This window comes from Epinephelus fuscoguttatus, linkage group LG4 (genome assembly GCF_011397635.1).
Source record: "Epinephelus fuscoguttatus linkage group LG4, E.fuscoguttatus.final_Chr_v1".
Lineage (NCBI taxonomy): Eukaryota > Metazoa > Chordata > Actinopteri > Perciformes > Serranidae > Epinephelus > Epinephelus fuscoguttatus.
Genome location: NC_064755.1, coordinates 18006896 through 18023760, shown reverse-complemented (window position 1 = coordinate 18023760; position 16865 = coordinate 18006896). Strand labels below are relative to the sequence as shown.

Genomic DNA, 16865 nt, shown 5'->3' with positions numbered 1-16865 from the left:
CTCATGAATTTTCTTCTCCTTTGATTTATTTTTCAATCTTTTGTGAATGCTGAGAATATGAATGTTTTTTTTTGTTTTTTTTTAGATTCATTGGTATTCTTATATTGAGTAATTTTGTAGAAATCTAATCTTTCTAATGTTATTAGGCAACTGTTGACACATTCATTTTGAGGAAGTTCTAGATGATAATAAGTAGGGTTGGGTATCATTTGGGTCTTTTCCGATACCGGTGGTGAACCAATACTTTTAATACCGAACCTGTGCTTAAACGGTGCCTGAACTGATACCTCAAAATATGAGTTTTTTATGGAGGTTGAAAAGTGGCACAAATGGGCCACCTTTCAGAAGTGTGTGAGTATTTTGTATAACAGTTTTAAATTATAATAAAAACAATGTTTTTATTTATTTTTTGCTGTGGGAAATTAGAAATACCTAGAAACAGATAGGTATATGAACTCTATTAACAGTTTAAAAATATAATAAAAAAACACTTAACAAATTAACATTACAATTATATTAACTCTATTAAAGTCCGGTCTCTGTAGGCAGCCCAGGCTCTGCAAATGGCAACAAATACATTTTGGTCCAGGCTGCACCAACCAGCCAGCACGAGATCAGCGGAAGCAAGCACACACACATGAACGCGGTGCCCATGAGAGGCAGTTACAGCTACAGGCTACAATGAGGCTAAAAACAGAGTTCAAATGACGTTTTTCCAAACAACTTTTTTAATGTCGGGGCTTCAGGACACTTGGATCACTACGGACGAGCAGTATGGAGATATTTTGTGGTTTCACTTATGTGTTTTTGGATGTTTGAATCTGGGGCGCCGTAAGCCTGCATTAGGTGGAGTTGTGTTGCTACCCCCTCTCCCCTGGGATCTCCGCAAATGTTGTGAGGACTCTAAAACTTCACCTGAGCCTCCCTCGGCATATGGGTGAGTAGATAATGGCTGAATTTTCATGTTGGGTGCACTATCCCTTGAACAGGTGTGTAACTCCAGGGTACCTGCCAGCTACCGCTCATTCATGACAGAGTCACGGAGGACGAGGGGGGGAGGGGCGAGCAAGCTCCGTTGTGTTTGATAACATTGTTGAACATAAACAGAAGTGACGCCCAATGGTGCTTAGCGTGCCTTTAAATAATATACACTCAACAAATGAACGAATGAATGAATGAATGAATGAATGATTCCGTTACATGTAACGTCCAATAGAGGGAGACACAGCATTAAAAAGAAAGCACTGTAAGGCACCGTAATGTGTGTTTTGTTTCGGTTCGGTAGGTATTGGTTGTATAGGTACCGATTCCATGTAAGCACCGACTTTTGGTACTCAACCCTAATAATAAGCCAAACCATCCCTGTAGTCCTTTGATTGTATAACTGGTTTATAAAGGCAGCTCTTTTGTGTTTATATCTACATATATCAAATTGTGGTGATGCTGCTCATATGTTTGATGAAGGTCTGAGAGACTGAAAAAAGGACTGAGAGAAATTCTAGCAATAAGCAAGACAGTGTGCAGGAGCTCCTCTCTATCTTCAAAATTGCTGAGACAATAACATGACAAAATAGTGAATAATGTCCCATCGCAATTGCCCAAAGTCCAAGTCCAAAGTGGTGTCCTCAAATTGCATTTTTTTGTCTGACCAACACTCTGACAGACAAACTTATAACAGGAAAAAGCAGCAATTCTCCCATTTAAGACGCTGATGCAGACAAATGTTTTGTATTCAAGCTTGATAAAAAAATGTAAATGACTGATCAGTCATCAAAATTGGGAATTCATTTATTGTCAGTCAGCTAATTAGTTATTACTAATCCCAAATCAGGACGTCTATGGGGCTGTAAATAGTTGATTTGAGGGATTGTTACCACATTTCATTTGACAATGTGCTCATATGAATCTCAGGTTGATGAAGCCATAGAGGACAGAAGGAAGCATTTTGCAAGAGCAGAAAGAAAGAAGCTGATTATGAGAGAGAGACAGAGACAGCATGAGGGACAAATGCTCTCCATCCTCAAGTTTTATTCAGCAAACTTTAAAATTAGAACGCAGGCATAACTTCCTTACCAACGCACACACACACTCATTAAATAGTGTGAGTCATTACCTCCAGGTGGTCACAGCCAGGTGGTGTGGATGACTACCAGATCCCCCAAACAGGTGTACTGATCCTGCATTCCTGTCCATGCCATCTATTTAAACGGCCACCTAGGACGGACTTTCGCACATCACGGCAACAGGAAGGCCACACCCCACTGACAGAGCATCACTGCTGTCAGTTTTTGAACGGCATACATCTTTGCTGCGTGCTGTTTGCACGACAGCTGAAAGCCCTAACCCCGCTCTACCTCTCCTCCTTTTAGAGCTTCAAATTCCCTCCCTAAATGTAAATGCTTTAATGGTAACAGAGGGAGAAGGCCATAAAAAAGTAAGTGAGAGACAAAGCGGGAGACAATGAGGGGCTGATGGGGAAAATGTAGCGTACTTTAGATGAGGGTAGCGCAACCTGAACGCTTTAGTGGCAGTCATCCATGGCTCGGAGTAAACACAGAGGGAATGCCAACTGCAGAGTGATTTCTTATATACTATAGTATGTTTGTGCCTGTGTGTGTGTGTGTGTTTGTGCGCACGCAAGTATGTTTGCTGGATTCAGTAGCCCTTGATTGCATTGTGCAGAGACCTCCAACAGCCGAGTGAAGTGTTTCAAGTGAACCCCTCAACAACAATATGTTTCATTCCCTGACAATATGATTCAACCCTGCAGCAGCCATTAGTCACTGTTCACTCAGCTCCACTACAGCCAGCTGTACAGCTCCAATGAACCGAGACGTATAAATAACCACAGTCCAAAGCGTGAGGGGAAAAAAAAAAACAAGAAAGATAATAAAAAACAACCTTGCTAAAGTGGGAGTGTCTGTTGTGTTTCATTCGGCTCTCTCTCTCTGTTCAATTGCATTTCTGAAGACGGCTGTGTGTTTGGTCGTGTTCCGCTCTGCACCATTCAACTCCATTCTTTTATGCTCCATTTTTACTTTAGCTCTGTCCCATTTCATCCTGTTCTGGGCCCGATATGATAATAACTAGGAACAGTAGCACATAAACTGTGAAAGCTGTTTTAAATTGCAGCTTTGTGGTAGAATGGAGTCTGTAAATAGGCTCAAATGGCCCTGAACTTATTCTTCGATAACAAATTGCACAAGAGGATCGCGCTGCCAAAGGCTAGCTGTAGCCTCATGTGTAATGACTAATAATTTTCACAGTGGCTTTCCATCTACAAAGTTAAGATTCCAGAAACACCAAATTCATTTCGCTCTTATATTTCTTTATCAGGTTTACAAATGCCTTCAAATTACCAGGTGCTACAGTCTGTCTGACTGATTGTTATTGCTGTACAAAAACATTTTATATTCATTTTTTTTTTTTTTTTAGAAAATGATATCTTGTTCTGTTCTGCACTGCTAATTTGCTCATCTCAATTCTATCCCATCTAATTTAACGAATATCTTTTTATGAATGCACGTCGATTAATCCCGCCGCACACACAATTTGCCACGCTCAGGAGCATATCAGCTTTGCTCTAAACAGGTCGAGTGTAATGGTGTGTGAGGGATGGGTGTCGCGCCGTGCTGCAGAGGGAACATGTGGATGATGACAAATAAACTGCCGTCGCTGCGGGATGTTTCAATAAAGTCATCAGATGTAGAAGGGAATTTCAAATGTCATGGTTTTTCAACAAACACATGCACATTAACGCACAGACGCTTGTATTTGCTTGTATGCAAAAAAAAAAAAAAAAATTAGCACGTTCTCTCACACACGCCCACACAGAAACATCAAACTAGATTTTGCCTAATTATCTTAAGATAGACTGTCATGCCGTCTTTGACACACTTCCCCTAAAGCATGTGATAGCTATGAAATAAAAACAGATTTGACTTTTGTCATCAGCTCCTTCCACCCATACAATCCCACAATCTCTGCAACCGTTTCATCTCTGGCACAAAATATTTCATGACCTGACGGAGGGATTGTGAATTGCTTTACACATCAATGTAGAAAATATTAAACAGATTTGAGAAAAGGCAGCGAGCAACAATTGGTGTGTGCGTATGTGTGTCTGAGGTGATAAATATCACTGTTGTATCAGATCTCAGTGGGGTAGAGAGCACACAGCGGAGGCATGTTCTCTGCAACAGCTCTCCTTTAGAGCACAATTTTATTACTGACAGCATGCCGAAACTGTAGAGAACAATCCTGTAGTTTTTATAGGGACACACACAAAATAAACATACACACAAAGACACAGTAACAGGTCACAAAGCCTACAATGTCCCACCTTAATTTCCTCCAGTGGAAGAAGTACTTTTGCTTAAGTAAGTAGCAATATCGCAGTGTAAAAATCTGTTTAAAGTGCCAAAAGGGAATAGAGAAAGAAACTGCATTGAATTAATCAAACTTTATGTTTATGAAATGAACAAAAAAAGCTGGAGAAGAAAGAGGAGACTGTGCCCCTGCAGAGCCTGCCGGCTGGCTCAGAGAGACCACTGCTGGGTCTTTTTGAGTCCCTCTCTGACGGGCTTTTAAACCTAGGTAATCAGTCCAGATGCCAGGCATCAGCAATCAGTACTGGTCGGCAGGGCTGCACCCCTAGGTGATCTGCAGCCCAATTGAAAAACACAGGCAGAGAAGATGGCCGAGGACTCATTACCCCCACCCTTAAGAAGGTTGCTCACTTCGCAACCTCAAAAATACAAAGGCACTGAGATTCAATTTGTCCCCACACGGCTCTCAACATAGAGGTGGCTTAACTGTGTTATAAGTGTGAAGGGTGCTAACAGAGCTAATGGTGTTAACCTGGGGGGAACCGCAGGGTGGGTGCTATGCTTCAGTGACAATGCCATCCCAATAATAGTGGTAACTGCTGCATGAGCGCAGTGCAGAGTGGTGGCAGTTAGCTAGCTAGTTTGATACACACATGTATGTGCTGTCGGACCTTCTGCCACTACACACGATAATAAAGCTTAGGTTACGACACATACAGAGGTAGCATGACTTTATTTTCTGCTCAGGATGCCATTATGCCACTATATCTTCACATAGCAATACTTGTTTGCTGCTACACTAATGTTCTGAATGTCATTTAAAGCAGTGGTTCCCAACTGGTGGATTGCAATCCAAAAGTGGGTTGTGGGTCCATTCTCAATGGACCGCAAGTGACTCACAAATGTTTCAGGTTTGTTAAAAAACACACTTTGTTTTTAATTACAGTTAATCTTCGGCGCAGACCTTTTATTTTGAAGTGCCGTTTCCTGCTGTAGAGTGAGTGATTAACGGACAGCCACTGGACAGATACAGCAAACTAGCTCGACGTCATGGCCAAACGCAGGTATTAGGCCGAATTTATTAAACTGTGTGGACCTGGAACTAATGACTACAGAGAAATCTGGACGCAGTGGCTGGACCAGTTGGGAACCACTGGTTTATAGAACCTTTAATGCTGCAGCTGGACAAAGTGGGGCTATGTTAATTACTTTATACACTGGCAGGTAGGATGTGAATTTCCCTCCTGGGATTGGTAAAAAGTACAATATTTGCCTCTGAAGTGTGGTGGAGCATTCGTATATGGTAGCATAAAATGGGTATACTCAAATACAAGTGCCTCAAAATTCTTCTTGAGTACAGTACTTGAGTAAATGTACTTAGTTACTTTCCACCACAAATTTCTCGGCTGAAAGACTTTTCTAATGTTCCTGCCACATTCTGCCTCCACGCTTGGTTACTCTGTTGTTGCCTTGTTATTGTCGGAGAACGCCAGACGCCTGTCAGACAGGAGGAGAAAATAGAAAAACTTTCAGCTGCTTCCTCTTCCTCCTCTTTCTTCTTCTTCTTCTTCTGCTTAATCTTTTGTCATCTCTCTGTGCTCCCTTGTAGTCTGGTGTGCCTTCTGTGCTAACCAGGCCCAGTTAATCCTACGCACAGACAAACACAAATACTCTCCAACAGGTCCTGGCCTGCATTCAGTCCCGTATGGCATTAATGGATTTTCATTCATTATATTAAGTGTTGTGCGTGCGTGTGTGTGTGCAACCTTCAGAAGGGACGCAGAATGTTTAATATCTGCATGGTTTTTAAAGAGCACTGACGATTTTCTTGAGGTTTTATGCATCTTGATAATCCCTCTCAGAATGATACATAAACTGTTATGATGAGACCTTGACACATGATGAGACATCGGAGAGATGCGGTGAGTCAGACTGAATTAACAGCAACGTCAAATTAATACGGTGATCAAAACAAAGAATATATAGTATTCACATTCACACACATTCATTAACTGTCTTCCACTTATTTGCTTCTCATAGTTTGGACATGCGGCCTTTCTTGCTACGTTGACCTAACATGACTACATGCATGACTGTCTTGCACGTGACATGAGATCTTCACAAGAAACATGTTCCAATATTAGGATTTCATTCAGTATTTTTTATTATGCAGGATTCAGTGCAGTTGTAAGCAACTATTCAGTTTAAAAGGCAAAGCTTCTGCAAAAAAAGTAGCCCACATTAGACAAATGGTCTGTGGGATGTGAAGGATTAGGACCTTTGATCTGTGTGACTGCGTGTGTGTGTTACATGTCATCAAAATGTACTAGATATCAACTAGAGTTTCAAAGTTGGTACTTACATCGCCTTACTAATCCACAAATTTAGTGCATATATATTACTCATGAGTTCAGCCAGGATCACAAAGTCATTAGCACCACTCAAATTATCAGCTGATTTTCCAGAGCGCCAGCTGCACACAAGCACTCTCTGTCACCAGGTCCATTTACATGCCTGCTCCACACATCCATTAATACTGCCGCTAATGTTATTGTTGCTGTCACTGCTGCGCTGCAACCTGAGTCACAAGCAATTAAACTGGTAAACCTTCTCACTATGTCTACGATACACTGGCATTTACATGTATATTTCATCTGTGCCCTCTAGTCCCACTTGATGGCTTTCTGGTTGAGTTGGGCTCAATAGTGTCATTCATCGACTTTCAGCAGAACTGTATTATGATGATATGATCACATTATGTTATTGTTCTACAAGTGAATTATTCTGGAAAAGTTACAATTCAAATGACCTTTCCCTAAGCAAGCTGTCGGACCATTGCAAAGTGGTCCGACAAGCTGTCGGACCATTGCAAAGTGGTCCGACAAGCTGTCGGACCATCGCAAAGGGGCGAGGGTCCGACAAGCTGTCGGAGTAAGCATGGAGCCCACGCTGTAGCTAACTGCACTCCCTGAAGAAATATTATCGGATTTTTTGGAAAAGTGAAACAGTGATTCCAGAGAGAAGCAGACAGAGGGGTCTACAGTCTGTGTTTGAAGGATATATCCAGGATGTCAAACTGACTCAGCAGCAACAACAGGTTAAAAAGACAAAGATAGTTAGAAGCTAAAGCCGAACTACAGGCTACACATCACAGTGTAAAAGTGAACCACCACATCACTGCTGATCGCCACAGAAGACAATGAATATGAAGGTAAACTTTGCTGATATTGAAACAGCTGTGTGGCATCGCAGTGTGCAGATGAACAGTGTTTGGCTTCACTCCTGTGCTGCTGCCAGCACCCGGACCTCCGCCATCAGATGGGCAGGAATCTCTGGGGGAAGTCAAACAATGTTCATATGCGCACAATGTGATGACACAGAGCTGGTTGAATATCAGAAAAGTTTCCCTGCTTCCCTTCACTGGTTCCTGTACAGCAGGGTCGGTCTGCAGACTTTCTTGCTCTTTGTACTACGGTACGGAGTGTCAAAAATGCCGGCACCCAGTGCGCCTCATACCTCTGCTGAAGGATGTATCAGTTAGTTGGTATCGGATGCCTACAGCCGGGTTGATCTTATATTACTTTGTTGTGTTGTGATGCATATTAATATTATACTTTAATCCACACATAATATAACATAAAAGCCCTGAAAAGCTCTTTTTAGCCAGTTGTACTTGTCTTTTCAGTGAACCTTGACACAAATGTTTCAGACTGAAACTGGCATTGTATCCATCACCCACAGCTTTCAGCTTGTGAAAGAGGCATTGCTGTAAATACTCATTCAACATTAACAAAACACAGTTTCTCTTTTTCTTTATTGTGTGCATTCATCATCCAACTTGTACCGTTTTCAAGTGCTAAAATATTCTGAACCTTCAGTACAAAACACCATTGGCAGTGTGTGTGTATGTGTGTGTGTGTGTGAATAATTTAAGCCAGCGCTCTACAGCTTCATCCAATCAGGCAAATGTGGGAACCCAAAGGAATAGGAGCACCATTCTTAGGATCTCTTCTCTTGCTGCATAATCATATCAACTTAACAATGACTGCAGGAGCAAACTGACTGCAGATCAGCGCTCATATTAAAGGGTGCTTTTATGCGAGCAGCTCCCAGCAATTATGGAGAGAGATGTGCTGAATCTGAGAGGAGCCGATGGGGTAATACATTCTCATCTTACATTTAGAGAGAGAGGCCTTTCAACTGTTATGATCCTCCACACGCTGACACCTGATGAGAGCACTCCAGATATGTAAATTCATACATACGTGAAAATATGCACATGTACGCACAGCGGAGTTACACTACCTGCTTTCCAGTGTCCAGTGAACACTTGAGCCATCAATTTCCTCCTGCGTGTGAGCGATAAAAGCCCTCTGAAGCAATTATGTTATAAAAGAGGCTGTAGACCGACATGAATTGACTCTACACAGAGAGTATGATCGGTACAAACTGCTACTTAACAGTTAGAGAGACACTTTGCCTGTAACAGCCACAAGTCCGGTCCTGAGAGAAGCTCAGGTGGTGGTGTGTATTTGTCAAGCTTACTGTAAGATGTTCACAGGACTTTCTTTTGGTCTCCGTACAGGCTCGAGAGTGAATTAAGCTGCACCGTTATGAAATGTGTGTGCATGTCAGGTCAGGTACTTACTGCACAGACTTGGAGGACTGGGACCTGAACTTGCTGAACTCGCCTGGAGCGGTCCACTCTGTACCCAGCTGCAACACACAAGACAGGAGACACAGATCAGAGCAAGCGGGTGAGAAAGAGAGTGCACAAGTGTGAGAGCAGGGGATGGGAGCAGCATCTGAAATGTTGGAAGCAAAGTTTGCAACTTAAAGGTAGCTGCACTGGAAAATCATCCACAGAAATCAACTTAAAAATAAAAAACATCGACATTATGATTTTTAAGGCATTGACAATGACTATTTTGGAAGGGTCCTGTCTGCAAATACAAAATGTGGATGTCATCAGCCGTCAAATTTGGTTGTTTAAAAAGGGACTCTGCAAGATCCTGATCACTTCCCTGCTCACAGCAAATTAAGAGTAATTGGGAAAACAAGATTATATGTCCCGAAGCAACAGGGAGAGTCAATCAGGAGGCTGGTTCTGATAGGCAAAGTGAGCAAACAGATGAGAGCTAATGCCTATAAATAGACTGGAAATCAGAAAGAGCCATTCTCTGCCAATACTGACTCTAAGAAGCCGGCTCATCAGGACTCTTGGGGCTCCGGTTTCAGCCCTGCGGTCGAATCAGTGCCCATTCATTTTCTCAGCAAGCCAACACGACTAATTAGGGCCCCTGCTGCTGCTGATCCATAATGAAAGAATAAGGCTAAGATCACAGTGGGCATGCCTTTAATTGTTTGTGCTGGCCACACTTCTGGGTCTGAAACTGGTCAGAAAAAGTCGCAGCGCGTGGTGTTAACACATCACAAGAGCCTTTCAGCTTGTAAATAGCTGCTGATCCTCACTCTGGGCGCAACAATGTTTTCGCAGAGAGCAGTGCACACAGTAAGGCACACCTACATGATAATGACACACACACACATATGAAATGGCAATTATACAATGGCACCTCTGAACGTGCTTGCTGGCATGAGAAGAGAGCCGCTACGGGAAGAAAACCTCAAAAAAACAGGCAGTAATGTCTGTCCAAAACCAACTAGGCCCCTGGCAGCGCTGAAGCCTCAGAGAGTCTCTGTGAAGCAGTTGGCTGGAGAGGAGGAGGAGGACACAATGTGCGCTACTGTGCCTTCACTGCGAAGCCCACAGCATGCTGCTGCCGTAGTACATTTCCACACCAACAGTTTCCTCACATATTTCTCCTCCGGCGCAGGAAGAATGGTGGAAGTTAAATCACGGGGAGAGAATATTTAAATGAAAAAGTGAGCAGGGTAGTAGATCAAGCTCACTCAGCTAAACTTCATTTAACAAGTTTACATTAAAGATGAAAACTTTCCTTTCAAACCAACACACAGTTTAATGTGTATTGAAATTCAAACAATTGCAGCAAATTACTTTGTGTTGACTTTAATGATAGTTATTTGAAGTTGAGTGCAGATCGTGTTCACTCAGAAATGGTGTGACGCTGACGGGGTCTGGGGTAGGTTTTAAATTAGCACTGACGGTTGTTTAATTTCATAGTAAATGGTTTGTGGATAACGGTGTACATCAGATGGTGTGTGGACCATTTGACACCAGACCATCTTAAACGAGCACTCGACTGATTGAGCAATGCACATGTAACATTATACATATATATATATCTAATATTAGTTTTTGGACTGTGTTATGTTCCTAAAAAGTTGGGACATTGCATAAAACATAGATAAAAACAAAATGCAGGGAAGTAAGTATTTATTGCATCATTTTTTTTAGTTTAACATCTTCTAATCTTAACATTTTAATCCATGAAAATGAGGTGCAATAAAGTGGAGTGGCACGGGAACAAAGCATTTAACATGCTTACTGATATTTATATAATACTTGGAGAGACCTTTATTAACAATGCCAACTTCCAAACGATTCCTGTACAAAGAAACTAATGTCCCACAGTGTTCAGAAGAGATACTGGCCCAGTCCTCCACACAGACTGTCTTTAAATCTCAAAGATTTTGGGGGGCCTGCTTGTGAATCTTGAGAGAGAAATTCCACTTTCAAAACTTCCAGCAATTAGTGTCCTCAGTTCCCTTCTTGTGTTGTTAGAAGAAAAGTTGATGTAACACAGCAGTAAACAACTTTTTTGGAATGTGTTGCAGGCATCAAATTCAGCATGAGTAATATGTACAGGAAACCTAAAAAAGTGTATTAGTTTGAATATAAAATATCTTGTCTTTGTACTGTATTCAACTGAGTATTCTGTTTTAACTAATGTTTTGTGGCCTCTCAACTTAATTAGAAGGGTTGTAATAATGTAGCCTCAAGCCACCAGCCTGAAAAAACAAACGAGAAGGTCAGGTAAGTTCACTTCTTTTAGAATCTACAACCCCATATTTTTTTTATTTTAAAACTTGTATTCTTCAGCCCCAATGGTGACATCAGCTTTGTGCAGCTCCATCTGGAGTCACAAAAGGTTTTATACGATTTTTACACACATGCAGCAGAACTCCCCATCATCTGCGAACAGACTGATGTGGTTGAGCATTTGTCCATAAGGAGACCCTGAGGGCCCACTCACCGACTGTCCCATCAACCCCCAAATAGTCTATACAAGGTATTGTTATTGGTAATTCAATATAGAGAAGATATTATAGATATTATAAGATGTATATAGTCAAAATAAATCCAATACAGAAGACAAAAAAGAAAGAAAAAGAACAAACTAATGAACTTGTGCGACACAAGTAGGGGAGCATGTTTCATTACAATTTTTCGGCTTCCATATTTGCCACAAAAGTTAAAAATGGTTGCCAGGTGGCAAGGAAGCATGCAGTTGATCCCTTGATAAAACAACAGATTTTCTCCAATTGTGATGAGCCCTCCGGCAAAAAGAGGAGTTACTCCAAATATTGCCATGGACACAGATGGGGCAACCAGCCGTCCATTGTTGAAAAAGTCAAATTATTAAATCTCCACAATGAAATAGTTTCGGACATGACCAGAACATGAGATATTAAGTGGCCGAAAACACCTCTCACATGCAGGATCAATATCAGTGCCAATCTTAGCCAACCAAGCTCTGGACCAGTGGGGTCGGTGAACAATCTTAAACTGAACCACAATGTGTCACAGACAAATAGAGGATGAATACATTTTTTGAGTAGCTTTGTGCCACGCCTCGTCCAAATTGCTCTCCAATATCTCCTCCCATCTCTGCTTTAAAGAGTCCAAAGCTGCAAGATTATGAACAGTGAGTAATTTTTTGAGGCTCTCCACAGCCTCCTGGAGCGACAGAGGAGCAGCTGCGGCAGTCGGCACACACACACACACACACACACACACACACACACTCATCTATGTTACATTCAAGAACATAATCTAAAAGGGATGGGCAAGGGCAGGAAGGGATACACCCAAAATGAGAAGCCACAAAGCTTCGGAGCTGTAAGTATCTGTCTTTTCATGTTTTTTAAATAATGTTTTTGCTTTTGTTTTTTTTTTGCTTGTTTGTTCTAATGTTCATTGTTTTTATGGTGTTTGCATATGTTCTGTTTTTGCACTGTAACACTTAAACAAAAACCTCTTCCACATAACCTAAGTGAAGTGATATTACTGTTGCACCTGCACACAACTATGCATTTATTAGCTGCACTACCCGCTTCACTTGTCCGTCCCTCTTCTAAACGTCCAGCATGTTGGCTGGTTTGTGTGTTCGTCAAAAACAAACAATAGCGTGACTCAGTTTGATGCTGCTAAGTCTTGTGAATGCTGCAACATTCGTCTCTTGGAGACCAGTCAGCTCAGAGAAACAATTATATCTGATTATTAATACACCAACACTGCGACCTGTTAGTGTTGATCTCAATAATTATCTGCACCAGTCACGATACTCCCACTGCTTTCTTCTGTCTTGGCTATGATTGTTTGGAAGACAGTGCTTGTGTTCCACTGTGGATTTGTTAAAGTTGTTTTGAGCATGTACTATCAAAACTTAGTTTTCATTTCATTTTTGATTTGTTCCGCTCGAACGCACAACTCCAGGATAAGGGGGGGGGAGCAATTCACAACCAAAACACAATTCTATTTACATACCCTGACTGAAAAGGAGCAGGCAGTTGAAAAATCTTATTTTTCCTGCTCCTTATTCAAACCATAAACCAAAGAAATAGATGGTCATTCAATTTTAGTTGACGAACAAGCGGTACTTGAAGTAACATGAGGAAAAAGACGGATCAAGAGCCATACATAAATAAATACATAAATAAATAAAAACTGTAACTCCTAGACTGCTTTGAGTTTTCATTATGTTTTGTTCAGCACATCCTGACTTACGACAGCAAAGACTGCAGAAAGCAGTGCAGTGGAATCTCATTTAAGCTAGTCTCCCTCTAAAGGATCATCATTAAAATAAACTCTGTCACTGCAAAGCGCCGTCTGTTTCTTGAGAGAAGAAGCTAAACTTTAGTGAAAGTTAAATAACTTTGACAAATCATATGGTGATGGAGTAGGAACCTCAGCAGAACTTTTGAAATCTTTAAAAGCAGAGAAAAATGAAGCTGTGACTTAAAATTTTAGAACTAATATAAATGGGAAACTTGCGAGACAATACTGTTGAAAATGCCTCTGTAGTTACTGTACTTACGTGTTTATATTCTCGCCGTGAGTGTATTGTTTTCTCTGGAAAGAGCTGTTGTTCAGATGAAAAACAGCGTGATCACACAGCGGAGGCAGCACTGCAAATATATTCATCTTGGCGAGTCATGTTAACTAGTGCTGACTCTAAATACAGTAAATCTGTTTTAGTGTGTGGAAAAATCTGCGTACAGGCAGAAAACATAGTCATTACATTTGTTTTGAAAGCAAATGAAAACTCAGAAGAGAAACTGAACTGCAGGGCCCCCATCTCATTTTAACATAAAGAGTTAACATGACGGGAAATGCCATGTCATGATGGATATTAAGAAAATTATGCTTCTGACCAGTGACATTCAAAAAGGGCTAAGGCCCCGTCTACAGCAGCACAGATGATTTTTAAAACATACATTTCCTCTGTAGTCTGGCCTGTTGTCTCCAGGCAAACAGAGTTTTGGATCATTAAAACTGAGATGAGCATCCTACAGAAACAATAACAACAGGGGACGACCATTTTGTTCACACTTTGTCAACACTGCTTGGTCTAATGACTACTTTACACTTAAACCTAATACTGCTGCACCACTGTATGGAGAAAGGAAGCCATCGGCTGCGCCTGGTGTTATTTGGTCCACCGGAAATTATGTGTACAGAGATATTTTTTGGACAAAACTTCTTTTGAAACGGAGAGGGAAAAATATCAATTTTTTTATAAATATCTGTATCTATGTAGTCAGGGCCTAAAACTTTCAACATACATGGTGCCAGTTTTGTGTTACATATCTTGTGTATTAGCAAGGAGAAGTAGTTAGAAATGAGCAAACGCAAACAACTGAGCATTTTCCAGACTTTTGAAATAAGAAAGCGAACAAGCCTAAGCAACGAAAAATACGCAGAGAGCAGCAGTACGAGCACCGAGTCTGCTAACCTGCTAGAATTAACATTACAATGACAGAGTTTGATGCAACAGGGAGACGCAGAATGAACTTCAGATATGTAGGAATACGACCTAATTGTCTTATCTGGCCCTTTTATTGTTTATTGTAGCAGCTTGGTTTGGGCTTCGTGTTACATATTGTTGCTGTTTATTTCTTATACCTAACTGTTGATGATGCTGCTGTGTGTGCAAAATGAGAGATTCTGTTGTCTGCTAAATGCCTGTACATTTCTCTGGGCTATATTCAGTATATTATATTGTATTCTATTATTTTGCTGGCTGTTGTTGTCTTTGAAATGCATGTGGTAGTTTTATGGGGGTGTTGTGTGGGTAACGTAAATGTTAATCTCTTGCTCGCTCACTGCGTATGTCCAGGCGTGGGAACCTATGTGTTAAAGGTACCCTACAAGTGGGCGGGCAGTTCCTGTGCATACTATGAAAGACAATCATGCCAAGAGTGTGCAAAGCAGTAATCAGAGCAAAGGGTGGCTATTTTGAAGAAACTAGAATATAAAACATGTTTTCAGTTATTTCACCTTTTTTTGTTAAGTACATAACTCCACATGTGTTCATTCATAGTTTTGATGCCTTCAGTGAGAATCTACAATGTAAATAGTCATGAAAATAAAGAAAACGCATTGAATGAGAAGGTGTGTCCAAACTTTTGGCCTGTACTGTATATATATATATATTTATATTTATATTTATATTTATATTTATATTTATATTTATGTGTGTGTGTGTATGTTTCAAAACACAGATGACAAATTTTGTGCAAATGTTTGTGATTCATTCAACACCTTTTCCCAGTGCAAATATACTGCTGCATATCATGTTTTAAAAGGTTCTGAATTCACGCAGTTGCTCATTAACAATTATGGCCACTTCCTGCACTTGAATCTGTCAGTACTTCAAACACTCTCCTCCCGCAGATAGATTTAGATGCTCCAGATCATTTTGAGAAAATCTGTAAATTGAGGGTTTTATAATATGCAGTTTCACACAAAAGGAGAAACACATTAGTGTCAAGGAGCAAATCTTCTCGCGAAATTAAAGGTTGTTTTTCTCTTTTCTTCCCTGTCAGATGGTTAATTGACTGTACGTGAACAACGGCAGGATCAAAGTCATTGTTACGAGGACAAAATACGTGCAGCGCCTCAGCTTTCCCATGAAAGTGGCAGATGTTCTCCGAGGTATGCGTGCGCATGCAGTAAAGACATGAGAAGCACACACACACACGCACGCGTGCAAACACATATGTGTGCAGACATGATTTCCCACTGAACTCTCAATGAGTCATTGCTCATTGAGAGCACCATCTCCTCACCAGAGTGGGTGGGAGGTAAATCAGAAGGCAAGCAGCCAGGGAGTCATGAGGGGCAATGCACACACACTTCTTCATATCACATCTTAAAACACACCCCCTCACTGACACATTGTCTTATTTTGTTCTTACTTCAGAAAGCCCCCTCAGTGAAATAAGGCAGGGAACTTTGGGACCAAATTTCTTAAACTTAAAGCAGACAAGCAACACTGACATACACCAGCCTTGCTCTAATGTAACCTCTCTCACACAGACATCAACACACACACACACACACACACACACACACACACACACACACACTGTGTCTCTGTGTGAACCTCGCCCACATATGTAGGCACCTCGAGAAAACTAATTTCAGATGGCCACTGGCCCTGAAACACTGAGAAATGAAACACAAAACAGGGTCAAGGAATAGAAGAAATATGAGTGTGTAATGGAGCTATGGAGACATTACTCCTCTCTCTATCAACTCCTTTTCTTCTATATCATCTCTTTTTTTCCTCTCCATATGAGACGAGAGAAGTAATAGAGAAACAGCTGACCTGTGGTAGAACTTCAGAGTGTTTTCTTTCTCTTATTCTGTCTCGCCTTCAGTGTGTTTTTTTTTTTTTTTCCAGCTGAATTTGAACTGGCTGTTTTGTGTGCAGGACGAGGCCTTCAACACTGTCTGCGGCTGCATTCGTGTTTTCTTTCATGTTGGTAGTAAACAGGAAAACAGGAAACCTGACATTTGGAAAAATGTTTAAGAAAAGAATGGTGGTGTTCTTCGTATTGGCATAATAGTCACATTCCATGTAGCTGCGTCCATGCTATGACCCTGGCATTGTGCTTGGTGGCTCCCTAAAAACACAAACTCGTTATTTTAGAGCTTAGGTAAACCTGTGTCTTTCTTGAGAGGTCTTTTTTTTTTTAAACTTAGGAGGCCTTCAACATAATTTTCAGTCAAATCAAAGCAGTTCCACGGTTCAACTTTAAATAAAAGACGGCTCAATTTTAAACATTGGAAGCTTGACAGAGGAAATCAGATGAAAAATATGATAA

At 41.0% G+C, this 16865-nt stretch overlaps 1 protein-coding gene across 1 annotated transcript in view; it reads right to left on the bottom strand.

The window, feature by feature from the left end:
* Nucleotides 1-16865, bottom strand: part of b4galnt4a (beta-1,4-N-acetyl-galactosaminyl transferase 4a) — a 186707-nt gene that overhangs the window by 40865 nt on the left and 128977 nt on the right. The window contains exon 7 of the mRNA XM_049574774.1: nucleotides 8977-9044. Within this exon, the coding sequence (XP_049430731.1) occupies nucleotides 8977-9044 (68 nt within the window). The remainder of the gene's footprint in view (nucleotides 1-8976; nucleotides 9045-16865) is intronic.